General features: G+C 47.6%; 9 protein-coding genes across 9 annotated transcripts; 4 read left to right on the forward strand and 5 right to left on the reverse strand.

The window, feature by feature from the left end:
• Positions 1-368: 368 nt before the first annotated feature.
• On the reverse strand, positions 369-3,500 carry E1B28_013721 (uncharacterized protein). Its single transcript, XM_043158896.1, has 4 exons — positions 3,304-3,500; positions 2,671-3,247; positions 950-2,608; positions 369-876 (listed from the first exon to the last, which is right to left on the reverse strand). Exons 1-4 carry the CDS (start codon positions 3,478-3,480, stop codon positions 746-748), a joined length of 2,544 nt encoding a protein of 847 aa, XP_043004251.1. The 5' UTR covers positions 3,481-3,500; the 3' UTR covers positions 369-745.
• Positions 3,501-4,043: 543 nt separating this feature from the next.
• On the reverse strand, positions 4,044-7,263 carry E1B28_013722 (uncharacterized protein; the record flags this gene model as incomplete). Its single annotated transcript, XM_043158897.1, has 15 exons — positions 4,044-4,191; positions 4,260-4,362; positions 4,416-4,548; positions 4,611-4,665; positions 4,740-4,857; positions 4,918-5,201; positions 5,270-5,390; positions 5,455-5,747; positions 5,828-5,846; positions 5,910-5,987; positions 6,046-6,195; positions 6,279-6,431; positions 6,482-6,812; positions 6,884-7,014; positions 7,080-7,263. 15 exons carry the CDS (start codon positions 7,261-7,263, stop codon positions 4,044-4,046), a joined length of 2,301 nt encoding a protein of 766 aa, XP_043004252.1.
• Positions 7,264-7,795: 532 nt separating this feature from the next.
• E1B28_013723 (uncharacterized protein) lies at positions 7,796-9,784 on the reverse strand. The gene is made up of 6 exons (XM_043158898.1): positions 9,495-9,784; positions 9,365-9,423; positions 9,265-9,297; positions 8,626-9,210; positions 8,501-8,566; positions 7,796-8,441 (listed from the first exon to the last, which is right to left on the reverse strand). Exons 1-6 carry the CDS (start codon positions 9,703-9,705, stop codon positions 7,875-7,877), a joined length of 1,521 nt encoding a protein of 506 aa, XP_043004253.1. The 5' UTR covers positions 9,706-9,784; the 3' UTR covers positions 7,796-7,874.
• Positions 9,785-10,612: 828 nt separating this feature from the next.
• On the forward strand, positions 10,613-12,301 carry E1B28_013724 (uncharacterized protein). The gene is made up of 5 exons (XM_043158899.1): positions 10,613-10,739; positions 10,802-10,896; positions 10,969-10,996; positions 11,129-11,264; positions 11,324-12,301. Exons 1-5 carry the CDS (start codon positions 10,720-10,722, stop codon positions 12,191-12,193), a joined length of 1,149 nt encoding a protein of 382 aa, XP_043004254.1. The 5' UTR covers positions 10,613-10,719; the 3' UTR covers positions 12,194-12,301.
• E1B28_013725 (uncharacterized protein) lies at positions 11,979-15,097 on the reverse strand. Its single transcript, XM_043158900.1, has 11 exons — positions 14,735-15,097; positions 14,586-14,663; positions 14,448-14,527; positions 14,320-14,393; positions 14,117-14,261; positions 13,766-14,064; positions 13,308-13,698; positions 13,166-13,237; positions 13,017-13,103; positions 12,659-12,958; positions 11,979-12,603 (listed from the first exon to the last, which is right to left on the reverse strand). The coding sequence occupies exons 1-11, from the start codon at positions 14,811-14,813 to the stop codon at positions 12,571-12,573; spliced, it is 1,638 nt and encodes a 545-aa protein (XP_043004255.1). The 5' UTR covers positions 14,814-15,097; the 3' UTR covers positions 11,979-12,570.
• Positions 15,098-15,535: 438 nt separating this feature from the next.
• On the reverse strand, positions 15,536-18,950 carry E1B28_013726 (uncharacterized protein). The gene is made up of 17 exons (XM_043158901.1): positions 18,821-18,950; positions 18,731-18,758; positions 18,666-18,674; positions 18,581-18,595; positions 18,459-18,525; positions 18,209-18,404; positions 18,059-18,131; positions 17,933-18,009; positions 17,840-17,876; positions 17,650-17,777; positions 17,561-17,591; positions 17,353-17,499; positions 17,229-17,299; positions 17,152-17,161; positions 16,676-17,101; positions 16,550-16,609; positions 15,536-16,496 (listed from the first exon to the last, which is right to left on the reverse strand). Exons 1-17 carry the CDS (start codon positions 18,887-18,889, stop codon positions 16,399-16,401), a joined length of 1,542 nt encoding a protein of 513 aa, XP_043004256.1. The 5' UTR covers positions 18,890-18,950; the 3' UTR covers positions 15,536-16,398.
• Positions 18,951-19,456: 506 nt separating this feature from the next.
• Positions 19,457-20,651, forward strand: E1B28_013727 (uncharacterized protein). The gene is made up of 3 exons (XM_043158902.1): positions 19,457-20,298; positions 20,352-20,552; positions 20,604-20,651. Exons 1-2 carry the CDS (start codon positions 19,483-19,485, stop codon positions 20,373-20,375), a joined length of 840 nt encoding a protein of 279 aa, XP_043004257.1. The 5' UTR covers positions 19,457-19,482; the 3' UTR covers positions 20,376-20,552; positions 20,604-20,651.
• Positions 20,652-20,985: 334 nt separating this feature from the next.
• Positions 20,986-22,662, forward strand: E1B28_013728 (uncharacterized protein; the record flags this gene model as incomplete). The annotated part of the gene is made up of 6 exons (XM_043158903.1): positions 20,986-21,036; positions 21,084-21,258; positions 21,417-21,571; positions 21,630-22,150; positions 22,229-22,583; positions 22,654-22,662. 6 exons carry the CDS (start codon positions 20,986-20,988, stop codon positions 22,660-22,662), a joined length of 1,266 nt encoding a protein of 421 aa, XP_043004258.1.
• Positions 22,663-22,991: 329 nt separating this feature from the next.
• On the forward strand, positions 22,992-25,277 carry E1B28_013729 (uncharacterized protein; the record flags this gene model as incomplete). Its single annotated transcript, XM_043158904.1, has 10 exons — positions 22,992-23,032; positions 23,107-23,424; positions 23,492-23,616; positions 23,693-23,957; positions 24,030-24,144; positions 24,218-24,275; positions 24,345-24,514; positions 24,583-24,819; positions 24,884-24,949; positions 25,011-25,277. The coding sequence occupies 10 exons, from the start codon at positions 22,992-22,994 to the stop codon at positions 25,275-25,277; spliced, it is 1,662 nt and encodes a 553-aa protein (XP_043004259.1).
• Between the last annotated feature and the right edge of the window lie 27 nt (positions 25,278-25,304).

Consider the following 25,304-nt stretch of genomic DNA (forward strand, 5'->3'; position numbering starts at 1 on the left):
ATACTACTCATCCAGCTCTGAGTAGTCTCAGAACACCGTTCAGAATCAGAACCAGAACCCCCCCCTCTTATTCACTCCCAACTCGAAAGTATTTTCTGTTGAGAAAAATACTAAACCCATCGATGGTCGGGAGTTGCTAATAGAGGGGAACAACAAATTTTCATTAGGCATTTATTTCGGTGGCTTTTTGTCTGAATCGTGGAAGTTCCGCCTTACGAGGTGCCTTACACTTCGTTTTAGTGTACATAATATACCTTGTATCTTCCGTAGTTGCGTTAGAAAATGAAAAGTCATGTTTAAGTTTATTTGACTCGGAAGGTTTGGCTCTTTCTTCGTGTTAACGTCTATTGAGACGGGGATCCTGGTGTTGATGCAAATGCTCCGTTAATCCCTTTGCATTGCAATGAATTGTAGGTATAATAATGGCACAAGAATATTTTGTTTCCAGACTTCGAGAGAGAGAGAGAGAGCGGAAATGGAAATGTAAGTATGCACTACATACAAGTTATGTACATAAATAAAATATTCAGTTTCTAAAAATCTGCAAGCTTTATAGAGAATCAGAACCAAGCATGTATAGAGAGGGAGAAATAAAAAGAGAAAGTTTGAGAGTGAGGTCGTGATGAATATGCATATTACGATTTCACCATAGGTATAAAAAATATCGAGAACGAGCGAAACCCGAAAAGTAAAATTCGCAGCAGAGTAAAATCTTGTACCGGTGTGTCCCCCCAACCATTCATAATCACGCCCTAATCCTCCACCCATCACCTTTCCGACTAACCTTACCAACACCACCAAACCCTTCCCTTACTACAATCCACAACCCCGTACTACAAATCACATCTTTTATTTCTTCCGCCGTAAGCACAAGACCTTATCGAAAAAAAAAAAGCGAGAACGCATCAACAAACAGAACACCAAGGCGGGGGAAGGGAAAAAGCCTCACCACCATTCGAATCATCCAAAGTCCCACCACCCCCCCTCCCTCCCTCTCTCTTCCTCAATCTCATCCTCTCCACTTCCACATCCGGTAACGGAAACGGCACTTTCAACATCGCAACCACTTTTGGATGATGTGGCGTAGGCGAAAGCGTTCCAGCTTTCACTTTAAGAGGTTCCACTTTGGAATTGGAAGAAGAACCTATAGGAGTAGCAGTAGTAGCACCCAACCGTCGTACTTTAACCGTACACCCCCAAGGTGTTTCCGAATCTTCGGGATCAGAATCTTCTCCGTCACTTCCTAGGTCACTCCCAACAGGCATCGTACCCGATCGTTTTCGAGATCCCCGTCGGAATAAACTTCCACCACCACCTCCACCATCACTGCTAGCACCTAGGCTTCCTATACTAATCGCAGAAAGCCGGTTTTTCTTCTTCTTCTCATCAGCAGTAGTAACTTCCCCCCTATTCTCCTTATCCTCAGCATGCAAACTCGGATTCGACGAATTAGGCAAGGTCCTTCCCCCAACCGAAGATCCATCCCTCATCGAAGATCCCGAATTCCTCTCTCCAGACCTCTCCTCCTCCCCCCTCTCCGTCTCCCTCCTCTTCCTCTCCTTCATCCTCTCCATCTTCCTCTTCCCTCCTCTCTTCCACTCAACCCTAACCTCAATCTGACTCAAATTCACAACAGCAGCAGCTTCGGGCCCGTGGCCTTCACTCCCAATCCCTCTAATCCCCAACCCCACAAGTCCTTTATCCAACAACCCCCTTTCAACACCCTTATACCACCTCCTAACAACCCACACATACATCGCAGGTCCTTTCCCAAACCCTGATTCTTTCGGTGGTGGATAGCCTTTTGCAGAAAATGAACTGAAAAGTGTGGAGGTGAGCACACTGGGACCTCCGGGTGTAGATAAGGTAGGTGTGATTCCGAGGGTAGGTGGTAATGTAGGTATTGGCGTTGCTGGTCCTTGGCCTTGTCCTGCCGCCGCCGCTGCAGAGGCAGACGCAGTCGAATGTTGACTCATCGTACTAAACCTAGAACCCGTACCCGTACCTGGAGCAGGCTCCAACATAGGCGTCTGATCAACATCAACCATATCCCTAGTCCGACTCAAACTCCGCCTCGGGGATGCATTCACATTCTTCTCGTCCGAGGTAGAAGGCGAAGAAGGTGATCCAGATGAACTGGTGGGTCTCGAAGAGCTCACTGTCAGATTAGCGAGTTTTCGGACTCCGGTAGAGGGTTTTAAAAGGCCGAGACCATTCGACTTTTGGTTTTGGTTTTCGTTGTTCGGATTGGGGGTCGCATCAGGGTCAGTTGGAAAAGTCGGAGTGGTGGGAGTGGAACGTTTGAAAAGAGAGGCCGAGAGACCTCGGGTGTGTCGACTGTTGGGGTTCGGGCTTGGCGGGGGTGGTGAGGTGGGGGTGGTAGGAGAAATGACCTTGACGTCGGGAGTGCTACTGCCATCCGTGACCGAGGGTTCCTTTCTTTTGCGATCGAAAATTTTACCAAATATGTTGGTTTTTTTGGCAGCGGAGTTTGGGGTGGAAGGAGTGGGCGGTAGAGGGGATTTTGGAACTGAACTAGTGGCTGGAGTCGACGGGGCTAGTTGATGATGATGATCGCCTGCTGAAGAGAGTGAAATTGCTGAGGATTCTATAATTTCATATCGTTGTTAGGAAAGAATGGAAAGTAGTGTAGTAGAAGTGATGCCTAACCTGGTGAGTTAGTGGTTCCAGGTCTGTCAAGAAACGAGAGCCGATTTCGGAGAGGGGGGTCGACATCCAAGCTACCCCTCGCGCTCCGTGTGCCGTCACCTGCAGTAATGGTGGTTCCAGCACCTCTACTCATCGCTGCACCAGAGGGAGTCACCCAGACTTCAACTGGCTCGAGCATTGCCAAATCGATCATTTCAAGACCCCGTTTCTGGAATTTTGCAATTTTGGCATCAGTTCCAGCGTCAACGATGGTGTTGGTCATGACGTTGTGAGCTTGGAGGTTGTATAGAGGTATTATCATACGCCGACCTCCAGAAGCAGAAGTAGTAGAAGAGTAAGAAGCGAAAGACGACGTCGAGCCATGTCCGGAAGCGGTGGTGGAGTAGCCTGATGCTTCAGAGGCTATTGAGGGCGTACGATTCAAGCGTGCACCACTGGCATCATATTCGGCGTCACTGGCGTCTGTACGACTATCGATGGACTGTTTTCTTTGTCGAGCGTTCCGAGGAACGAGTTGTACTTGAAGGTTGAGCGGATGGTTGGATTTCGCAGGGGGTGGTCGGACGAAGATAAACGTCTTTCATAGCCGATGAGTTAGATGCTTGGAATTCTGGATTGCTCGTTCGTACACACCTCATGAGGCGTCTTTTCTTTCTTTTCTTTCTTCCTCTGCTGGGTATTGGTATTTTCGTCTTCTTCTTTCGCATCGTCCTCTTCGTATTCTACGTCGATTTGAGGAGTATTTTGAGCATCAGATTGGGAATGTAGATGCAGAGCGGAAGGCAGAAATGAAGAAAGAGACGAGAGCATCGTTGGTGGTGGTGTGAATGTAAACAAATTTAATACTTTATCACTCAACCCTGGCCCGCTCGGCTGTTCCGGATGCTCGGCGTTTTCGGAGTACGGTCCCGGGTTGACAAAAAAAATATTTGTCAGAAAATTGGGATTATATTTGCTGCGCGCCGCAGCGACGTCGACACTGTCAATGCTTGGCGACGGGCGCACGGTTGATCTGAAACTCCCTACTATTACTTGGTACAGTTCCCCTGGTGTACCGCACTTGTCACCGCAAGTGATCTTGATCCTCTCAAGCTCCGAATATATAGTCCCTGAGTCCGACTTTTTCAGAGCCTCGACTTGTCGATTTCACCCTATCTTGAGAACAGCCTGGCCCATTCCCAAGGATGGGAACGATCGGCGGAAACGGAGACTTTGCTACCGGGACGCAGCTTTTCGGTAACATTCTTCACAGCTTGCATTCTAGATCCGAGACTCTGCAATCCGAATTTGATTTGTGATACCTTCGCCCAAGTAAGTACTCGATACAAAAGATGGTTACACCATCCTACATATGAGTACGCTCAACGTCCCCCTCAAGTCAACCTCTTACAATGATCCGGATTACCCCTCGGATTCAACGCCCAGAACGGGAAAGGTATGACTTTACCCCCCGCTCCTCCGACTGCAAAAGACATGATGAAAATCATGACTTCCGTCCCTCCGTCCAGAGCCGCAGACATCCTACGTAAAAGAGACCAGTGAGAAACTAACGCCAGAGGGAACGAAATTGGGGCGGCAAAAAAACATACAAGAAATTGTACTTCCTAAACCATCCCGGATGATACTTCCTCAACCAGAATTGACTGGTAATGCATAAGAGGAAGGTCATAAAGTACGACGAGTTGATACCGGCTGCTCCCCTGTAAGCACCTACAACCAAACGACACCAAAAAAGAAGAACATACTATTCAATGCTCCTATTTGATAGGCAACCATAGGGGTAATGACCTGATTAAACCTCCACGTCGGGAACCGTTGGTGTAACAACCAGAACGGGAGGGGCAGAACGAGTCCGATGAAGATCGACATCGGAATGATCTTGAGAGAGGAACATATTTTAAGCATCGAGAAAGAAGGGGAAAAACACAAAAGCTACGTACTCCATACGTCCCCGAAGGACTATACAAATGTTTAGCTAGAGCTCCCCATGTAATTCTAAAGAAACCCCCGTACGAAAAATAAAATATTAGTCCGGAACAGAAAAAAAACAAACACAAGACCAAACGCACGCATCGGAATTAAAACTCTGAACCACCGCACCAGACCAAACATTCGTTCCCTGCACGGACAACAATATCTCGCGGTTGGCTTTAATGACCACTTTCATTATTATAAAATTCAACAGCGCTGCCAAATCAAACATCAAAAGTCAGAAAAAACAGCATTGAAACTTCGAGTGACACTTACAACCAATAACAGCACCCAAACACTGCATAGTAAACGTCACCCTCGGAGGACACTTCGTATACTGTCCAATCTTCAAATCCCTAACCATACTTCTTCCTTGTTCCGTAGAATTATACCCATACATCGTGAAATACATATTCGCATGGGGTTTTCCAGGGACAAGGGCAGCACCCAACATCCGTGCAAGGTCTTGAGTATACGGTATAAACAAAATGATGCCGTAGAGGGTGGTTATAATCGGTAAAAAGATAGCTGCAAAGGCCACGGCTATCAAATACGCCCACCTGTGGAGGGTGGGGTGAGTCTTCTATAACTAACCAACACCAGAAACAAGAGGGAGACTCGGACTCACCAAGGAAGTTGAGAATGACCCGTATAGTTCGTCGCCATCCCAATAGCCACAGAAACAACAAACATCGCGGTATACCACCAATACGGAACTTCCGAATACACTTTCATCTTCTCGTAATGCGCTGAATGTAAAAAGAGTTAAAAAAAACCCCCCGCAAAAAAACAGACAACAATAAACGAACGAACCATCAACAATCCCTCCCTTCCTCCCATCCCTAATAGCCTTCCAAACCGTCTTACTATACCAAATCAATATATGCGTCACACTCGCTCCCAGACTGATACTACTCCCAATCTTCGCAATCGCTGCACTGGTGGTAAACCAAGGAAGCCCATAATCACTTAATTTCTGTTCGTTGAGCGTGAAATCATCGTTTAAGATCATAATCTGGTCGTATTCGGACCCATTTTCGCGATAGAGAAGTTGTCCGAGGAAGGGGTATCGTTGGGCGTTCCAGATGTTGGTGGCGTAGGTGGCGCTGAAAAGGATACTTTTTTTTTTGGAGGGAACATGTTGAGATTTGTGTGAACCGGAGGGAATCGAAAAGAGGAACCTCACACGCAGAGCAATATACCAACTTGAAAAAAGGCAAAGATGGTGAGAGTCTCAAAAAAAATGGGGGGGGAAACGACAAACGTACAATAACTAGACAACTGGGTTTGAATAGGCTGGAATAAAGCCCCGTACGCTGATCCTTGGCTTCCGATGTATTGCCAATCTTTAGTAAATCCCCTTCACAGTTAGTGAAAGCACGCCGACATGACTCAGACCCTCACCCAAGCAAATCGAAAACAACCCCATCCCCTCATTCCCATTAGCCCCCCCAAACATCCTCGTCACCCAAGCACTATCCTGTCGCGCAAGACAGAATATCGATATCCCAGTCAACGTAGGTGCAATATATTCCGGGAACCACTCCCATACGACTAGAGTGGATTGTGATTTCAAGAGGTAAGAATTTAGAATTTAGGATTTAGGGGGGGGGGGGGGGGGCAAAGAAAAAACGTACATATCCCGATAAACAAAACCCAAAAGAACTTGACCCGTTTCTTTTGTAAAATATTCTCTTGTCCACGATGTAACACATCGAACATCTGTACAGTCGGTATGACGTTGGGGAATACCATGTAGGTCGGGTAGACCAAGAACGACCGCATCATTCCTATAAAAGAGATCAAAAACTGAATTGAAGCTTGAAAAAAACCACCTTACCAGCCAACCCATACCCCAAAAGCTGACTCCCCAAAAGCGTAAAAATCGCAACAGCCGTATTAGGCGTAACCCCATAAAACAGATCATCCGCCGCAAAGATATTAATAACCAACGCTCCATGGGTAGCAGCAGCGCTCATAATGAGTATCCCTGTGTGTTCTTTGATGTTAAACCGGCTCGGGTTCATCCACCTCCAGAATCGTCCAGAGAATTGAAGTCGTGGGCTTGGGTTTCCGGGGCCGGGGATGAAAACTTCTAATAAGCGGCCGAGGATGTAGGCGAAGGTTTGGAGGAAGAGTTGGGAGACATAGACGAGTTGGGGGCGGAATGCCTTGGAGGGGGGGGGGTTAATCCGGTGAAGAGGGGAGGGGAGGATGAGTTATGGTGAAACTTGAAACGTACGAAGATCTGACCGAGAACAGCTCCGAAACACGAAAGACCAATCGACAAAAACCACAATCGAAATGTCCAAACCGGCTCTGTAGGATCGTCTTCCAGAGAAATAAGACGCAGTGCCCAGTCGTCCGATGTTTCTACAGAAAAATCGAAGATTCTATAAGTACTTGGGTAGAACGTGCAAAGTGGAGGTTTGACATACCAATCGGTCTCTCCTTTCCATCTTCTCCTAAATCAATCGCACGCACATCCTCATAAACGTCTCCAATATCCGAACTACCGTCCAATACAAGCTTCTCTGATAAAGGTAAGGTGGCCCCGATAGGGATTTCCTCCTTACTATCCACCTTCTCGTCAGATATCGATCCCGTTGGGGTCTTAGCCATAGCGAAAAGACGGAGGCCTTGAAATGTGGGGTAAAGAGACGAGGAACGGGAACCATAACATCACTCTCCTTCTTTATATAAATGGAAGCCCCATTCCATGTGTACTTTGGTAGCATGGCGGTTCAAATGGGTGCCTGACATAACCTGACGCCACCCGGGTCGGAAGCTACAAATAGCGTGCGTTGGTGCTTGACTTGTGGCGAGGGTAAAGGTGACCTTAGACTGTAGACACCTCGCAAAGAACGAGCCTCCGCGCGGCAGTTACACCATGGGTTGTCTGGATTGGAACGAGGAATCAACCCGAGGGTGGAGCTAGAGCTCTCGTAACCGTAACCGCAAAGTTAGACCAGAAGACCGATGGGAAAAGAACGGTCAAGGGAGGTCTGCTGAGCGGGAATCCGTGCGGAACGGCGTCACAATCTGTATGTTTTACGACTTCCCTGAAGTAAAAAAACGCAGTCATGAGACCAAAATATAACCTAGATGAGCGGTAATTCAGCATTCAACGCTCTGAAAGAAACACAGAGAAAGTGGCCAAAGCCGTCAAATAAAAGCGTCCAACAGTAGACATACATCCTTATAAGCCTAGAAACGCCACGTACAGATAAATGCTATCTAAGCCCTTCCGGCCACTCGCTTCTTCTCCTCCACCTGCCGACCATATCGAATCTTGGGTTAACCTCATACTCCAATCCCCAAGTCTTATCGTTCATCCTCAGCCGCAAGGGTAACACCCACGCTAGAACTCCCCACGGATTCTCGGCTGTCCTACTCCTAGACCCCATAGTAGTTTCCCAACCTCTCATACGATTCCCAACCCACCAAATATTCCCCTCTCTACCAATCCTCCCCCACTCTTTATCCCATTCTTTCTTCACTTTCGTCCGAGAAGACACATCCCACAACGGAAAGACTCCAGCAAGAGCATGATCTTCACGTTCTTTCATCGACCGAAAGTTCATATTTTCGACAGTCGTTTGGTATATGGAGATAAGATGACTGTGGGACACCAACAGAGACGTCGTGAAAATCCAGAACAAGGCGGAGAGGGCGATGATGACGACAACCTGAGGGTCGATATCGCCCACCGAAAACGTGGTTGACGCGTTGAAGCCGATGAGAGTGGCAAAGGTGTACGCGGTCAAGATTGACGTTGCTAGGTTGAAGTTGATAAAGAGCTACAAAAGCAGGTGTTAAAAACGATAGATTCGAAAAGGAAGGTATTGGTTCAGATAACCTTGTGGTTACGGGCACCGACGCACTGTCCTATCCACGGACAGTGATGGTCATATTCTAGTACGCACTAGAGACCAACGGTCAATGCCCGCATCAGAAGAAGATCAGGAAACAGGACGAACATACCGTTCCACAAGCCCGACAATGATGTGTTCGATACGGCTTTACAAACCCATCCTTCTGACAGTACCGAAATTCAGGTAACAGCTGAGGCGTATTCGAAGGCCGCCTATACACGTTCTTTGATTCCGCTCTTTTCATCGCGCGCTGGATCTTGAGCTGCATTCGTTCATGTCGGTCAGGTCTCTCGCCCTTTCCCTTGCCTTTGCCCTTCCCAGTTTCGTTTAGATTTCCGTTCCCGTTTCCAGAGAGCATATCGGCAACAGCAGTTGCTGCTGTGCCATTAGGTCGTGGAAGAGCGTCAAGAACGCCTGCGCTGGTATCATCAGCATCTCTTTCTCCTCCTACTCCACCGCCACCACCCCTCCGTAGATCAGCCTCCTCGGAAAGTCGCATATCTTCATAAGACGGACCACCGATGCTGTCTCTTCTGTCCAATGGATATGCAGTTTTGATAGCATCCTTGTTCTTTCCGTTCGTTGTAGCGTGCTGTTGTTCAACGTCTGGAGGGTATGTTGTAGAAGTCGAGCCGTTGGTCATGTTGGATTGGCCAGCGCCGGGTGTAAATGGTGAGGCAGACTTCGCAACGTGCTGAAAACCCGTCAAATTAATAACGAAGCACGAAATTGCGAAATGAATCCGTACGTCTCGAGCAAATCCAGGAGATATCGCTATTACCTTTGTGCGTTTTACTCAACAATCAGCCCGAACAAATCCTCGAAATAGCAGTTGATTATCCACGTACCATAATATAAGACCAAATCATCCACAGATACAATATGCAGAATATAACGAGTAGAGCGACTAGGAGCCAAACTGTTAGTCCCTGACCACAACGAAGAGGAGAAAGTAAGCAATTAACCAAATAAACTCACTTCCAGTCCCACTTCCAACCCCTTCAACCCTACCATCCAATATCGAGACAAAGAATCTCCCAATGTATACATACGCAGTGTAGATCATGATCCCAAGAGTAAAAAGGACCATGAGTTTGAGTACGATCCATGGTTGAGGTTTGGGATTCTTGTATCGCTTGTCTCGAGCATTGAATTTGGCTTCTTCAACAACACGGCATACTTGGGACATTCGAGGAAAGACAAAATGACGAAAGGGGAGATGGTGGTGGGAAGACAAGGTGTTCGTGTGTACTGTGCTGCACGCCGAGTCTCAAAAATGGACCGATTGCATCATAGCTTTCCGCTCAGCAGCAGCTCTGAGCGCTTGAGCAATCGCACATTAAATTCCTGATAATAATATGTACTGACATAGCTTTAACTCTTTACAAGTACAACAAAAATCCAATTACATGACTAGAAGAAGATTTTCAAGTCGTTACTGTTACTATGAGAGTTCCAAATTTTCCACTAATCGTTGATTCTGGGCACTGTTCAGTTCTTCCAGTTTGATATTGACCAGAAATTTCTAACTTATGTAGACATCGAGTAACAGCGTGAGGATGAGGGATGTGAATGTGTCCATTGCCTAGGCTGTGCCACTCGCCGCTCGAGACCATGCTTCGATCTACGAGACGTTGAAGGAGAACATACCATGAATTCCATCTGAAGAGGGCACAGGAGAGAAGAGAGGGAGAGCAGAACTGTAGCTCGCACTTGGTAGCGCACAAGATCGAATCAACACCTCTATTTCGCGTTCAAGATCTCTTGGATGAAGTATAGGTGGACATCGTTCCTCCGCATCAAGTGGTAGGTAGGCTTGCCTCGACACGTGAGTTAATAATCCCCTGGTTTCGTTCAAAGGATGCAGCCTGGGCGGAATATCTAAAGAGTTGACGCACCGGAAATGTTAGTTACCAGTGATAGGGATGGAAATTTGTCCTACCAACCCTTCGTTGTAGCTCCCGGCCGTCGAACCTGAAGGTCAAAATAGAAAGTAGCGTGTGTTGCTTTGATCTCAAGAGCGGCGTGACTCAGTGTTGTTTGGAAATAACGGGTTTAGCAAACAGCTGGCGTCGTGCACGCGTCTCCAGGACCGACCTTCACTCATTCCCTCATTTCTTGCTCAAACTCATTTCAAGTTCCTTCCATCATAGTCTCTTTCTTTACCTTTCTATACCTTCTCAATTCCCAACAATAAATCCAAATGGCTCTTAGTTTTATTGGGTATGTCGTGGCTCTCGTTTTGGGAGAAGGGCTTAACACTAACTAAACTTCGCTTGTCGTAGGAAACCAATTTCCCTAATTTCTCATTCTGATGTTCGTTATCGTGGTATTCTAGCTGGTATCGATCCAGCTGCATCGACTATACAGTTGTCGAAAGGTTCGTTCTTATCTTTCTTTTACTCGGTTTTTTGTAGGATGAACGACTAATATTTCTATATTTTCTTTACAGTGTATTCTATGGGAACTGAAACTCGAAGGTGATTACTCTGAATTTCCTTTTGTGAAGAAGGTTTTGGATGGTAGAAATACCGTCGGAATCTTTCTTTTTTGTTTCTCCCTCCCTTTAGTCCATCCTTTCTATTGTTTCCTACGCTCACACGACCTCATAGACCCCCCAACGATTTCATTCCTCCAGTTCAAGACCCGTACGAATACATCATCTTCCGTGCTTCAGAAGTGAAGGACTTATCCGTCGACGAGCCCGCAATGGTTCGGAGCGTTCATGATGATCCTGCGGTGATTGGGGTTCGTCTTTAGATCGTCATCTCTCCAGAATCTCTCTTAACGTTCATGCTTATCCACAGGCGGGCTCAGCACAACCCCAACCCCAACCCTCACAACAAGCTGCATATTCCTCGTTCGTTGGCGGGCAAGTGTCAGCTTCAACATACGTTCAACAGCAGCAGCAAGCTCAACAACGTGCTCAGCAACCCCAAGTTCTCCCCCAGCAACAACCTCCTCGACAACAACCATCAGCTACACCCGTTACCATCAGTGCGGGCGCAGGTGCGGCACGCAACCAACCACCACGCCGAGGCAGCAACAACGTCCACACGGCCGCAGCCTCTCTCGAAACCGTCGAGCGAGCTCTCGGTGATTTGAGAGTATCTAACAACGTTCACGCCATTAGAGGAGGAGGAGGAAGACGAGGAGGCAACTCCCACGTCGCACCTAAACCAATCCACGTGCCCAACACAGATTTCGATTTCCAAAGCAGTAACGCGAAATTTGACAAACATGCTGTGGGAGGGGCAGGCGCAAAAAGCGCTGGTGCTGATGGTGGTGACAATGGATCGGATTCGGATGGGGAGACGAATCCTAGTGAAGAAGGGGAGGAAAACGATAAGGGCAAGGGCAAGGTTAAGGAGAGTACGGCTTATCATCCGCAGAAGTCGTTCTTTGATGAACTTACGCCTGGACCTGTTGAGCTTCGTGGTGGTGGTGGAGGTGGGAGGGGAAGAAGGGGAGGTGGGCCTGGAGCGAGGAATAGGAGGGAGGAGGAGAGGGAGAGGAATGTTGCTACGTTTGGCGAACCTGGGGGTGTTGGGCTTATGGGACCTGGCGCGTATGTTGGTGGTTGGGGAGGGTATGGTAGACGCGGTGGTGGACGTGGTGGAATCCGCGGTGGTCGAGGACGAGGACGAGGTGGTCCTTCTGTCGGTGTTGGTGCATGAGCGTATTGGCCAGCCATCATTCCATCGTCGTTAAGCTCAGATATAGCAAAGTAATCACCTGTAGTATCATTATGGCAATCGCGTGCTGTCGCATTTCAACTTTCCTGGGATGGCCATCTGCATAATGAATAATCATACCGGTATCTGGTACGTATAAGAAGTAGCTAACATAGGTACAGTATTGATACATGGGGGAGAGATAGAGGAACTAGAGTTTGCATATGTCAATGTCCATATGGTAATTTTCGACCGTAAGATGTGCAACATGCCAAAAAAAGGTAGGAAAATTTGCGTATATAATGAGAGAGTTCAGATATCGTACGGAGATTGAAGAGATGTCCACGGGGATTATGAATGCGACGAAAGGATCATTACTCCTATGCGGTCCTCCTCCTCTTCCTTGCTGGTTCCTAAATAAACAGTATGAGTACGAGAAAAGGAACGTAGGGGTTGAACGTATATCACCTCTTGCACCACCTTCCACATCTTCTCCAAAACGCCCATCTTTTCCTTCATTTCAACTTCGAGGTCTTTTATATCTTCATCCGCGTCGTCCAGCTTGCGTTTAAGGTTATTATTATCCGTCTGAAGAATGAGTTTCTCAGTCTCCATCGTTTGGCACTCCGTCTGTAGACTTCGATTCTGCGTCTCGAGGGTAAGTTTCTGCGCCTTCATCCGGATGATCGTCGCCAAGTTGCCCTCATGTGTCTTCTTCGCCTCTCTAAGAGCCCTGATTTGGGTCTCTAAGCGCTGAACTTTAGTTGTCTAGATAGGCATCCTGAGTGTGAGGTTCTACAAGGATATGAAAGGAATTTAAACTTACCTCTGCGTTAAGTAGGGTTCGAAGGTCATCCCGTTCAGACGTCAATGTAACCACCTTCACCTCGCGATCCGCGACCTCGGTAGATTTCTTGTAATGCCAATCAGATGTCACACGTTGTTTACTAGTGAAGGAGAGTAAAAAAATCTTACTGAGTCCAACTGGTTCTGCAAGGCCTCCAATGCATTACGCACGCCACGAAGTTGTTCCTGGACGCAGGCCAACTAGGTAGAGAGAGAAATATATATGAGTTCATCGATGTTTCAACTCGTCACTCTAAAAAGATACACGAACCTCTGCTTCGGTGTCAGCAAGTCGCTGCAGATCCGTCTCTCTAGGCAGAGTCAAAGAGTGAGAGTGAGAGTGACGGCGAACAGGTCGAGCAGGCGTATGGTCAGGCGTAAGAAGCTGCCGCTTGCTCATGTCATTGTGCTGTTGACGATGAATGACTTCCTCGTCTTCGTTATTGGCCACCATAGTCATATCATTCTCATCGTACTCATAGTCGTCATCCTCCTCTCCGGATGCTTGAGTGGGAGCAGGGCTAGGCCGCTTAGTGATCGGATTGATCCACGATCCTGAAGCGGTGATACTGGGTCTGGCTGGATGCGGCGCGATGATAGCAGGTGGCGGTAGGAAAGGAGGCTGCATGACTGGCAATGGACTGGTGGCTCTCAATGATGAACTAAATCGTTACGGAGAAGAAGGTGTCAAAGATATGGAGAAACAGATTAGGATAAGAACCAACATACCCAATTTCGTTCTCGTCGTCATCGTCATCCCAATCTTGTTCCATTGTGGGGTGGTCACCCTCGACGTAGTCGGTGTGTATTAGGGTGGTGTCCTGATCCTCAAACTCGCAATCACTAAAGGGAGACACGGGTCGAGAATTGGAAAGTTGCATCGCCACGTTCTCGATCTTCAGCTCGAATATCGCTTGTCGAGCGTGAGTAAGCTCCTCTTCATACGCTTCGTTGTCTTTCCGCAATCGCGATAATTCATATTGAAGGCGTTGATTTTCCGAACGCAACTTCTGATTTTCGAACTTCAACTGGCGATGTGTTAAGCTTCGAGAAGTAATAACCAGAATATAGATCCCTCACCTGAGCCTTGGTTTCTGTCGAACGCTTAGCAACTCTATCAGAAGTCGACGCATCGAATAATTGGGCGACCTTGATGAGTTGGTCTTGAGATAGCTCTTCACGGTGACTTGAGCGTAGCCCGAGAGCGTTATGAGCAGCACGAAGGCTAACGCACCCTTTCATTAGAATCGTGGCGATCGCGTGTAGAAAAACGTTGCACTTACTGCTCTTTACCCTTCGCCGTCCAGGAGATCGGATCATCTTCTTTCTCGATGGGCTCAATGAGTCCACGTTCAGCCTGTTTCCTCGCATTGAGCAAAGAGACAGATGAGTCAAAGAAATGGAAACTAACCAGAGACTTGAAAGCGTTGTTGATCCCCGTCTTGTGACGGGCACCAAGAGGGTTCGGGATCAATTCCGCGTTCTTCTTGACTGTTATGGCGGGCGTAAGAGACGATATAGCGTTGAGTTGAGATACATATCAAGTCACCTTGACTGCGAACCCGCCGTTTGGTCCTAGCTCGTCGCCCCTTGTGTGCCTCTACTTCGATCAAGGCATGTATGACATCTGGAGAACAGATAGAGATATTGATGTCAGCGAGCAATGCTGCGGATGATAGCTATAGCTAGATGGCGTACCCTGCCGATAATTTCTCCTCCTTTGAGGTAGGCCCAAAGTTCCCGTCGTACCCTTCCTGCGAGTCGATAGTACGGCCATTATGTAGATGTCGGATACGGTCAGATATTAAAAATATAGAATAATAGACACTAGATATCTTGAGATTCGGATGAGATATAGCAAGAGGACTGAAGGATAGCAAGTTCGTGGAGCCACTCTGTGCGGAGTTGACGTAGTAGGAAGAAAGAGAAGTTGAAGGCGATATTAGTATTATTATAGTGGTCGTAGAACTATTTACGACCCGTGAAATGGTGTTACTGATTAGTTTCTTTGAAGGTGGCGGTAATGGACAAAAAGAAAGGGATAACAATGGTCATGGTCTCCATGAGGGCGGCGCGTCACGTCGGAGCCGTGAGGTCATACACACGTGAGTTACGCGTGGGGATGCTCCTGGATGCTCCCGCGGACCGACTAAGACCGACTATTTCCCGCCCGTCCGTCTTGACTTGGTTGTTCCATTGATGTGCATGAGCGAACGGACTTCCTTGGAGAGCTTGTAAGCCCTCTCAGTCTCTTGTCTGCATTCTGAGTCCCTATGCTTCTATGGATGATTGGATCGGACGCAATTACATTGAAATCATCATCTTGCGACACCCCTTCAACTACAAATACCGAAGTTTGAAGTCAACTCGGCAGGGGGAAAGATAACACGAAGTAAATGAAATCTTTGTACATGTGTTCTTGTTGCTGATCTACATTCCTTTTGTCTGTGTTCTGCCGAGCCTGTATGGATAACGGAACCGGCCCGGGGTAGGGAGAAAAAATAACAACGATTGTGGAGATAAAGAGGAGGGAGATCCCTCGTTGCCATCTCTCAGGCAGGCCTCGATATCAATCTCCCCATCCTTTTCTTCTTTTCATTCTTCCATGGCCGCTGAGCGGCGCGTTGCCAGCACAACTTACAAGTTCTGACTGAATACCTCTCGCTCCCGACTTCAATTGGTTCGCTCGGCTTGTCACTCGGATGGCACTATGACCGTTTCGAGCTCGAAGTTGGGGCATCCTTTGGTCTGAAGCTGGTTGCGATGGAATTCATCGATGGGGAGAATTGAGGATGTGCAGTAGTGATTCTCTGACTCCTGCTGGCTTCGTCCACGCGAATTGAGACCGCCGGACATCCTAGACGGATATGCTTAGGGCAAGCCCAGCATCGAGCGCGTTGACTTCGACATCCCTGGGTGACAGGCAGTCAGGAAGCCGGGGAGGGAGGAGCGATCCGGTTTGCAGCACCTGGATGCTGGTCAACGGCTGAGGATAATGGGACTTTTCAACGCAACGGAAATGCTACCGTAAGAAGAGATGGACCGAGAAGCTCTATCTTTGAAGCGCGATATTCTCATATCCAACCGCTGTGATAGAAAAGGACTAATCTAAACCAGCTTCATGTGGCTATCCTTCCCCTCTCCTGTACTCCTTCTACTCTTTTTTCTCCTTAGTACGCCCAAGAACAGCGCTTTCCTCTTTGATCTATATTTTCGCTGTAATGCAAGTACCCCCTTGACTTGTTTGAAGGGGAAGGGATGCAAAAGATAAAGACTGGCCCGCTAAGGCCGTACAGCATCCATGTTCAACCTAGTAAGCTTAAAATACACCTGAGTACATCACACCGAGTGGTCTGATCCGTCTAATTGGCGACGTCTTTCGTGCTACCCTCCGGAGACCCTTCATGTTTCTCCTCGACTTGAGATGGATCAGGAGGTCCAGTATAGTGATATCTACCACCTGAGAAATCACTTCAGCCCAAAACACTCCAAGCAAGAAGAAAAACGACCCACTAATCATATACCACCCCGCACTAATCACTCCAAACCCAACAAACACCACCGACGCATAATCTGCAAGAATCACCAAATAAGATACGCACGATCGATCACCGACGAAGGTCTCCAAAAAAAACTCACTCATCGTAACTATCGTAACTGGAATCACCGGAGGCATCGAAAACAACACAATCTCAAACGCAACCCACGCCACCGCAATCACATTCAACACCACCCCCCACCTACCCAAAGGATACGGACTATCCTTCACATCCTTCCTCCCGTTTGCAAGTGAAATCGCGATGGGCAACGCGTAACTTGCGCCTAAACACATCACGGCTACTCCTACGAAGGCGTTGAAAGCTGTGGATGAGCCCAAGTAGATGAGACCGAGGAGGAGCTGGATTAGAGTTGATAAGGCGTAGGCGTTGAGGGGTACGTCGATTCCGGGGGGTATGTAGGAGAAGGTTTGGTGGAAGGGAATAGCTTTGTCGCGAGCGAATGCCCAGGTGGCGCGGGAGGCTACGCAGAGGATGGATATTCCACAGAAGACACCGATACCGAAGACTGCCGACAATATGTTATGAGGTTCCGTACATGGAGAGGATGAAACGTACGGATGATCCACTATGTAAAACGCGTTCGGCAGTCAGTTTTTGCCGTTAAATGTGGTAATATGAAGAGATGGACGTACAATACCGAATCCTCCAGCCTTGGAACCCATAACCATCGTATATATAACACCGATTGGTTGACCACCAGGGACTACGGCTCTTTATCAGCCAACTTCGTGGAGCAGATAAACAAGAATAACCAACCAGTGAGCAAGGTCGAGATATCCGGAAGCGTGAACATAATCGGTAGCAAAAACACTATTCCGTTCACAAGCCCGATAGGAATTTGCCAAAATATCGCTCGAGGGAGGTCAACGGTAGGATTATGGACTTCTTCGGCCATACTTGCAACTGCGAAAACGTCAATATTAGTGTAAAAAGCAGAAGCAGACAACGGGGTAAAACGACGGACTTAAACAAATGGCGGAATAAGCGAACGCAGGCTGTAAGCGAAAAGGGCCCATCAGAACCGGGAAAGGAGCGATAGCGGTGAATACCCACAGGTAAAAGCCCAATGAAAAATGACCACCCTGGGGTCCACCCCGAATTTGACGCATCGAAAAATCCAAATGCGAATGCAGCTGAGCGGCGCCCGGCGCCTGCTTTGACAGAAAGACAAATCATAGTAACTATGATTTTTACTGGTCAATCCACCGAAATAATGTATGTAGCGAGAATTCGAGTCGCGTACCAATAGTACCAAAAAGTGTCCAATACGCAGATAACACCTAGTATCATTCGCTGGGTTGGTGAAAGTGGATTCCCGAGGCGAAGTAACACCTACATCGATTTTCGGCAATAGGCTGTTAAAGACAATCCCAATTCCGGTGAATACAAAGGTAACCCCGACCAGCATAAGGTCTACCAATTCATCAGCAATTGAAAGAAGAAGTGACACGCGAAATCTTACACGTCTGCCATGTAGTTGCGACCCATTCCGAGTGGAAAGTATTGATACCCGCGATCAACAGTTGAGTTGTTCCCTATACAACCAGAAACCACGCGTGTAAAAAAACAAATAAGTCATTCTGACAACGGGAGTCGGGTGCCCTCAACGTACGAAAGTGACAGATAAGCTGACAGTCCAACATCCAGCGACATGAAGCCACCCGTTTATCCAGGATAATAAAACCCGACTTCTAGGAGAAGCCAATCTGAAGGACCAATAGTACGCGCCTGCGGAGGTGGGGTATTTTGCAGATATCTCCGCTAGAGATGCTCCGATTGGGAGCATCAGACATGCCACGAGGACGAATCTGGCAAAGTATTATTTTAGTCAAGTGGAGATTAAGCTCTCCGACATCACGCACCCCCAAAATATCGTAGCAGGTCCACCAGCAACGAGACCCGTGAATATCGTAGTTGATAAACCAAAAGCTAGGCAAAAATCGCTGTCAGGCGGGATAGGTTTTGGGATGCGGCGTGTGCGTACGAATTGCTAGGATGGCTGTATGGCATATTCGAATCCGGAGAATGAGGAGAGGTGTTAGGGCCAGTTTGCGACGTTGGTGGCTCACCGAGGCTCACTTGAAATCCCATACAAGTCAGAAACGTAAGACAGAAACAAAATGGAGCTACTCACTAAACAAGGTCTCCCAAAGATTCCTTCTCTATGACAATCGGCCCTTTCCAATCAGGCTTTCCGATTAGTAGGGATGGATTTGGAACATACCCTTGTCATTTGTTGTTGGTATCCGAGCTGGAGTAAACCTTCAGCTGCACGACGATCTGTTTCGCTCATCCTTGAACGTGAAGGGCTTTCTTTGAGGGGAGAGGAACCAGACCTTCATTGAAACCGGCCGGTATTTATGCAGGATTTTGGTTTGGCTCGTGATCCTGTTGGAACTTTTTGGAGCCAGTGTGGCTGTGCCATTTTTCAATAAATTGAAAAGCCGGCAAGTGCACCCGGTTCTGTTAAAATCCGAGGTTTCCGACGCCCAGCCCACTTAGCTTGCCCGTTTCAAAAAGCGGTGATTTCACTACTCACCCTAGTACACATGGATTTAAGAAGGGTGGGTAGGAATTGGGTAGGAAACCCACTAGAAACTGAAGATCTTCTGATAGGCTTCTCAGGGATTTCTCAGACCAAGACTTTATTGAGTTCCAACGTTCCAACTGTCAACTGATTCGATTTCCAACGCGTGTGCACTTGAACTTTGCCTCAGCTTGAATACGAATCCATGACGGTTTTATGAAGGCCCATCGCGGAGCATGACAGTCGGGAATTCGGTTGCAATTGAGAATTCAAGTTCGATGGCGTCGTAGTCCGCGATCATAACGGGCTCAGAACGCGTGCTGTCACGACCTGTCACACCCTTCCCACATCACACCACCATGGCCAGATACACGATAACCCCAGCTCCTCCCTCCGTAACGTGCTGCAAACCAAATTTAATGCCATTCCATATCGAATACAACGGAACTGCTCCAATTTCCACATTTTTACACGTCCAAGACGCGAAGAAGAATATCGGGGCACCTGAAGAACCGGTGCACCAAACACCAACTACTGAAGTGGACGATGAGTCACAGAAGACAGTTGTGGACAGCGAGACTGGCTCAGAGACTGTTGTGACTTCGTCTTCTTCCTCTTCCACACTAGTCGCAACAACAAGCATCGAAACGTCTTCGCAGGTATCTACGTCAGCTAATCAACAACTCTCCGACCTACCCAACCGCTATATTTCCACGTTTAGAGGTCGGACTATCCATGGACTGGCGGTTGATGTACCAGAGGGACTTACGGGTGTCGTATTACGGTCAGAACGTGCTGGCAGTGGTTTGGAACGTCAACGAGAGTCAGCCGCTGTGAGGGAGAAAGAACAGCTGAAAGCCGCAGCTGCAGCTGCGAAGTGGAAGAAAGGGAAGGGGAAGGCTGACGATGCCGGTGCTGGTCGAAGAACGCGAAGCTCGGCGCGCAGAGCTGTCGAAGACGAGGATATGGATGTGGATGAAGATCTGGAAGACGAGGATGACGTCTCATTACTGGGAGAAGAGGAGGAATGGTCGGGTGGAGGGGGTACACCTATCAATCTCGTGCCCACTTCCAACTTTTCTTCGTTTATGTTGTGGCATCCGGATATTCCGGTGGATACTGGTAAAGACGAATATTTTGGGACGATCTCGGAGTGGATGAAGATCGCTCAGATGGTGCGTTGGTCTTGGCTGCCCTTTCTGGAGGTTGTACTGATACCAAGTACAAGATCCATCGTGTTGAAGATGGATAATATACTCCATCTCCCTTCCTCTTCACCTTTCTTTTCATGCTAGGGATAGCTCGAGAGTAATACGGCCCATGTTGTTTGATATACCCGTTCTATATAATCAAATCGAACTCCATCAGAATTCATATCAAAATCATTGCTTTCCGTGACACCGTCGTGAACGAGGAAGCCTTGTATAAGGTGACCACCTATTGGACTCTATCGTTGATTTTATTCACCTGGTTGTTCTAGGAAGTCCTCGGGTGTCGCCATAGTGAAGACGAAATTCCCGCAGCATCAGATGAGGACATGGACTCTCAGTGTCCTTTTCGTGCATCGTCGGGCACGAGGACGGAGAAGTCGCCCTTCTGCGTTCTTCTCTGGCTCAAAGTTTTCCTGTGGACGAACATCCAATTTGTACTGTAATTACCGACTCTGATAGCTTCTTGCCGTGTGCATGCTTTTTAGATCACTGAATGGTGCAGATTTTCAGATTAATATTATCGATGGACCTGCCCTCAAGTAACGCGCTGTGACGGTAACTGCACTGATCGTGACTCGAAAATTTCAGATCAACTATCGAACAACTTTTCTCTTTCTTCCTCATTCCCTGAGAGTCCCTTATCACTCAAAAATGTCGTTTGGAACTCTATACACCGTCTCCGTTCAGGCAAAGGGAAGAATTGTACGTATCTTGAATTGGTTGAAAGATTGCTGTTAATCTTATTGCAGATCAAAGCTACTGCTGCTCTTGCAGGGCTCACTCTCGACGGACCGACTGGATACACTCACTTTGAGACCAACAAAACCCCAGAGTATCTTGCGAAGTTCCCGCATGGGAAGATTCCTGCGCTAGAGACAAAGGATGGCTTCAAGCTCTTTGAGGGTGCTGCTATCGCCCGCTACAGTGCGTATCAATCGACGTTTATCCCTTCACGATGAGACTTTAGTACTTCAGTTATCCCTGTCTTAACAGCCGATGTCGATATGATTTTATAATTTCTGATTGCTTTGTCTTTCGATTCGTCGATGATCGTTTACTGAACTGTATATCTCTGCCAACAGTTGCATCAAAATCCGGCAATGCCAACCTTCTCGGCCTCACTCCTGAAGATGCTGCTTTAGTCGACCAATGGGTTCACCTCGCTGAATCTGAAGTCGATTTTGCGACCGACATGATCTTGGGAATGTGCAAGGGCATCTATGTCTACGCTAAACCAGTGCGTTTGCTGGTACATCCCTTGTTTTCCATATGTTGATCAAATTCCCCTATCGTAGAACCACAACCAACTCCTTGAACGCCAAGCTCGCGCTCTGGGCACATTCGAAAAACACCTTGCGGCCAACACCTTCCTCGTCGGTGAACGCATTACTCTCGCTGACCTCTTCTTCGCTGGTACCATCCAACGCGCTGTTCAAAATACACTCGACGCTGAAGCTCGCCCCAAATACCCCGCTATCATTCGTCACCTCGAAACCATCGTCAATCAACCTAAATTAACGGAAGCGTATGGAAAGACTGAGTATACCGAAAAGGCGATTCAGTTCACTCCCCCACCCAAGGAGAAGAAGGAGGCGAAGCCTGCAGCAGCAGCAGCACCCAAGGCTGAGAAGAAGCCCAAGGCGAAGGAGGTGGATGATGATGACGACGATGAGCCTTCTGTTCCTGCTGAACCGAAAGCCAAGAATCCTCTTGACGATCTTCCTAAATCGACCTTCAACCTTGAGGATTGGAAGAGGGCGTACTCTAACAAAGAAACTCGAGGAGCCGATGGTGCGCTTGAGTGGTTCTACCAAAAGTAAGTTCTAAGTTTGTCGTTCCTTTTTATTACATGTCGTTCTGATCGCATTCAACTCCTTCCCCTTCCTCACAACAGCTTCGACAAGGAAGGCTATTCTATCTGGCGTGTAGACTTCAAATACAACGATGAACTCAAACAGACGTTCATGTCTGCCAACCAAATTACTGGATTCTTCAACCGTCTCGAGGCATCTCGTAAATACCTCTTTGGATCTGTTGGTGTCCTCGGCAAGAACAACGACTCTATTATTACTGGAGTCTTGATTGGGCGAGGGAACAAGGTGGAGGCGGTTGTTGATTGTGCGCCCGATTGGGAGTCGTATGAGTATAAGGCTATTGATCTGTCGGATCCTGCGCAAAAGGATTTCTTTGAGGGTGCGCTTGCTTGGGATCTTGTGGTTGATGGGAAGACGTGGGCTGATGGAAAGAACGTGAGTGTAGAGTTCTTGGGTTTTCTGTGTTCATCTCCGCTGACTGGTTTTTGTTTCTTTGTTTCTTTAGTTCAAGTAAAAAGAAACGTTCTTGCCTTTGCTTTCCCTCCGACGTATACATCATCATTGACTCGCTTGCTGTAGCCAATATCTGTATTTTGCTTTTACTTTGGTAGTGACCGGTTTGTTTGAATAATGAGAAGAGAAGTCTAACGAAGGATTGTTGTAATTGAGTGATGTGGAGGGACCGTGGAAGTGCAGCTGCCTGTGTCATCTGTACGGGACAGCCGGGACGCGAATAGCCTTCGCGATGACCACGACCCTCTCTTACTATTTTCACATACAGTTCAGTCCGACTCCAAGCTTCATACTGTATCCGAGTCAAACGCTGAGACTTGATTCACTGCGATGCCTATACTCATCGAGAACTCGGTTTTGGTTTTGACGAGGTACGCAACCGTCAATCGTCGTACGGGGCATTCCCCAGAGTCTTCCTCATGTTCTGCCCCCCTTTCCCCCGCAGATTGCTATTATTCTTTGGATGTCGCAAACTACTTATTAGAAATCTGTATTCTGATTTACGACATATCTCCTCGACGAGTACCCAGTTTCCACCTACGCCCACGACTGCGACTGGAGCAGAAGCAGAAGACTCGGAGTATATTAGGCTGGATTCGTTGCCTACGCCAGCTACACAGAACAGGGATAACATCAAGACTCTCACAAGACGGAGCACACTTCACTCGACAATCTCACGAACGGTCTTTGCATGTTGCTTCTCGGAATGTTGCATGTTGTTTTTGTTGCTTATGGCCCAAGGCATGGAGGTTTTTGAAACTCGGTGAGTTCTTCCTGAGTATTTGAGTCGAATTAAGCTGATTTAAAAATTCGACATTCGTTATGAGCAGAACACGTCTTATGAATTGGAAATTCTCAATCTCCTTTCTCCTTTTAACGGTTCTGGTGCTGACGCCGCTGTTTATGAGCTTGGTTATCTCCCTCAGCTCCAGTTCGTCAACCGGTGGGAGTCAGGGTACGTTTCATTCGTTTTCTTCAGAGGTTTTCTCTTTTCTTTTCTTTTCTCTTATTGACATAAGGTTTCTCTCCAGCCCCCCGAACTCGAATATGTTCACCTCGACTGTTTTTGACTTTCCTACCTTTATTCATCTATCTATACATCCTCTCGCTCATCCCGCTTCCTCCTGGTCTCGCACCCGGAAACTCAAACTCGAACAACAATCATGGAGTGGACCTTTTCACAGCCACGTTAGCGCGACTCGTCGTTCTAGGAACGATCATTCTGGGATTGTTATCTGGAGTTGGAGCGGTTGCTGGGTTGGAGGAACATATTCCGGGGTTGTTTAATCGGTCAAAGTGGGTCTCTGCTGAGAGTTAAGGCGGAAAGTGATTCGCTAATAGACCTCGCTCTCTCTCTCTCTCGTTCAGGGGCGACCCTTCGGCTCGCGATGTCGAACTTGCTGAGCAGGCGTTGGAGCAGGTTCGTGAGGATTTACGGAGGAAAAGGGAGGTACGGAGGGCGAGTGCGAGTGATCAGTCACCGGTAGGCGGGAAATTTCTCGTCGGTTCATACCTTCCTGGTCGAATCTAATACATCTCTTTTTTTCCCCCTTCAGACGACGAGTGGCAGCTGGATTAGTCGAGTGGTACCCAAGTTTACTGGTGGTGACGACTGTATGTGTTGTATTGTTACGAAAGGAAACGGCCTTTTTCGCAATGACTGATGGCCAACCAAACAACCAGTAACGCTCGAAATCAAAGGAATGGAAGCTCTTGAACACCAAATGAGTCAAAGCTTGGAAGACCTTCGAAGGCGATATGAACGAGTGAAGTTCGCGACGACTTTCCGAGGAAGAGTGATACGGATTTTTGGCAAGATTTTCGCGGCTTATTGTTTTGTTAGGATAATTAGCGTGCGTTGGGTGTTCCGCATTGATTTCGTAATGTTGAATTCTCATCTCGTCATCTCCTTCTACTATAGTCGATAATCAACGTCGTCGTACCGAGAGCCCTCTTAGCAATGGCGAAAACCGACAAACCGACACCACCAACGAACTATCCGGACTTGTTGACGAAGTTGATTGGGGACTTGTTATCGCTTACATCTACGAATGTGGATATTGAAGAGGTGGGGAGTATTATGAGGCAGATTAGTTTGGGTTTGGTGGGAGTTATTATTCTAAACAGTTTGAGGGTTGTGTTGAGGGGTGTAACAAGCGTACGTTTTTCCTTGTGCTGTCCTTTTCTTTTCTTTCTCGTATCTCATCAAGTTATGAATATAGGCGTTACGGGTAACAAGTCGAAGTCTTAGTGCATCCCTGATGTTACTGATATTAGCGCAACTCATGGTACGCGAACTTTTTTTTGTAATCACCTGCAAACCCTCACTTAATTCGGATCATTTTCCAGGGTATCTACCTCCTATCAACGATAGTCCAACTTCGCTCTTCCTTTCCTCCCCCAACTCCCCCGCCTGCTCGGACTCCCGGGGAGATCCCAGATCCAGGAGAAGAAGCGGTGGCAGAAGCGGTAACAAGGAATTTGTTCTCGATGATACCAGAGTTTCAAGTGTTTGGGAAGCTCTTCGATGGATCGTTCTTGGTGGCCGCGGGGATTTCAGGGTTTTATAGGTGGTTTAAGGAGAGGATTAGCGGGTCTTCGGATGATGTTTGGTAGCAACAGGAATTGAATTTTCTTCCCCAT

The sequence above is a fragment of the Marasmius oreades genome, chromosome 9, assembly GCF_018924745.1.
Source record: "Marasmius oreades isolate 03SP1 chromosome 9, whole genome shotgun sequence".
Taxonomy (NCBI): Eukaryota; Fungi; Basidiomycota; class Agaricomycetes; order Agaricales; family Marasmiaceae; genus Marasmius; species Marasmius oreades.

Bases quoted from the DNA above. Each gene is read 5' to 3' on its own strand.
- E1B28_013721 (XM_043158896.1), bottom strand. From the start codon at position 3,480: ATGCTCTCGTCTCTTTCTTCATTTCTGCCTTCCGCTCTGCATCTACAT. The intron at 2,609-2,670 runs GTTAGGCATCAC...ATGAAATTATAG, and splicing joins TGGAACCACTAACTCACCAG to AATCCTCAGCAATTTCACTC. The intron at 877-949 runs GTGAGGCTTTTT...TTTTTCGATAAG, and splicing joins TTTGGATGATTCGAATGGTG to GTCTTGTGCTTACGGCGGAA.
- E1B28_013723 (XM_043158898.1), bottom strand. From the start codon at position 9,705: ATGTCCCAAGTATGCCGTGTTGTTGAAGAAGCCAAATTCAATGCTCGA. The intron at 9,424-9,494 runs GTGAGTTTATTT...TTTGGCTCCTAG, and splicing joins GGTTGGAAGTGGGACTGGAA to TCGCTCTACTCGTTATATTC. The intron at 8,567-8,625 runs GTATGTTCGTCC...GTTGGTCTCTAG, and splicing joins ATTGTCGGGCTTGTGGAACG to TGCGTACTAGAATATGACCA.
- E1B28_013724 (XM_043158899.1), top strand. From the start codon at position 10,720: ATGGCTCTTAGTTTTATTGG. The intron at 10,740-10,801 runs GTATGTCGTGGC...CGCTTGTCGTAG, and splicing joins ATGGCTCTTAGTTTTATTGG to GAAACCAATTTCCCTAATTT. The intron at 11,265-11,323 runs GTTCGTCTTTAG...GCTTATCCACAG, and splicing joins ATGATCCTGCGGTGATTGGG to GCGGGCTCAGCACAACCCCA.
- E1B28_013725 (XM_043158900.1), bottom strand. From the start codon at position 14,813: ATGGCCGTACTATCGACTCGCAGGAAGGGTACGACGGGAACTTTGGGC. The intron at 14,664-14,734 runs GTACGCCATCTA...TCTGTTCTCCAG, and splicing joins GAGGAGAAATTATCGGCAGG to ATGTCATACATGCCTTGATC. The intron at 13,699-13,765 runs GTATGTTGGTTC...GTAACGATTTAG, and splicing joins GACGACGAGAACGAAATTGG to TTCATCATTGAGAGCCACCA.
- E1B28_013726 (XM_043158901.1), bottom strand. From the start codon at position 18,889: ATGAGCGAAACAGATCGTCGTGCAGCTGAAGGTTTACTCCAGCTCGGA. The intron at 18,759-18,820 runs GTATGTTCCAAA...CGATTGTCATAG, and splicing joins ACCAACAACAAATGACAAGG to AGAAGGAATCTTTGGGAGAC. The intron at 17,592-17,649 runs GTGGGTATTCAC...TTTCGCTTACAG, and splicing joins TTTTCATTGGGCTTTTACCT to CCTGCGTTCGCTTATTCCGC.
- E1B28_013727 (XM_043158902.1), top strand. From the start codon at position 19,483: ATGGCCAGATACACGATAACCCCAGCTCCTCCCTCCGTAACGTGCTGC. The intron at 20,299-20,351 runs GTGCGTTGGTCT...ACCAAGTACAAG, and splicing joins GGATGAAGATCGCTCAGATG to ATCCATCGTGTTGAAGATGG.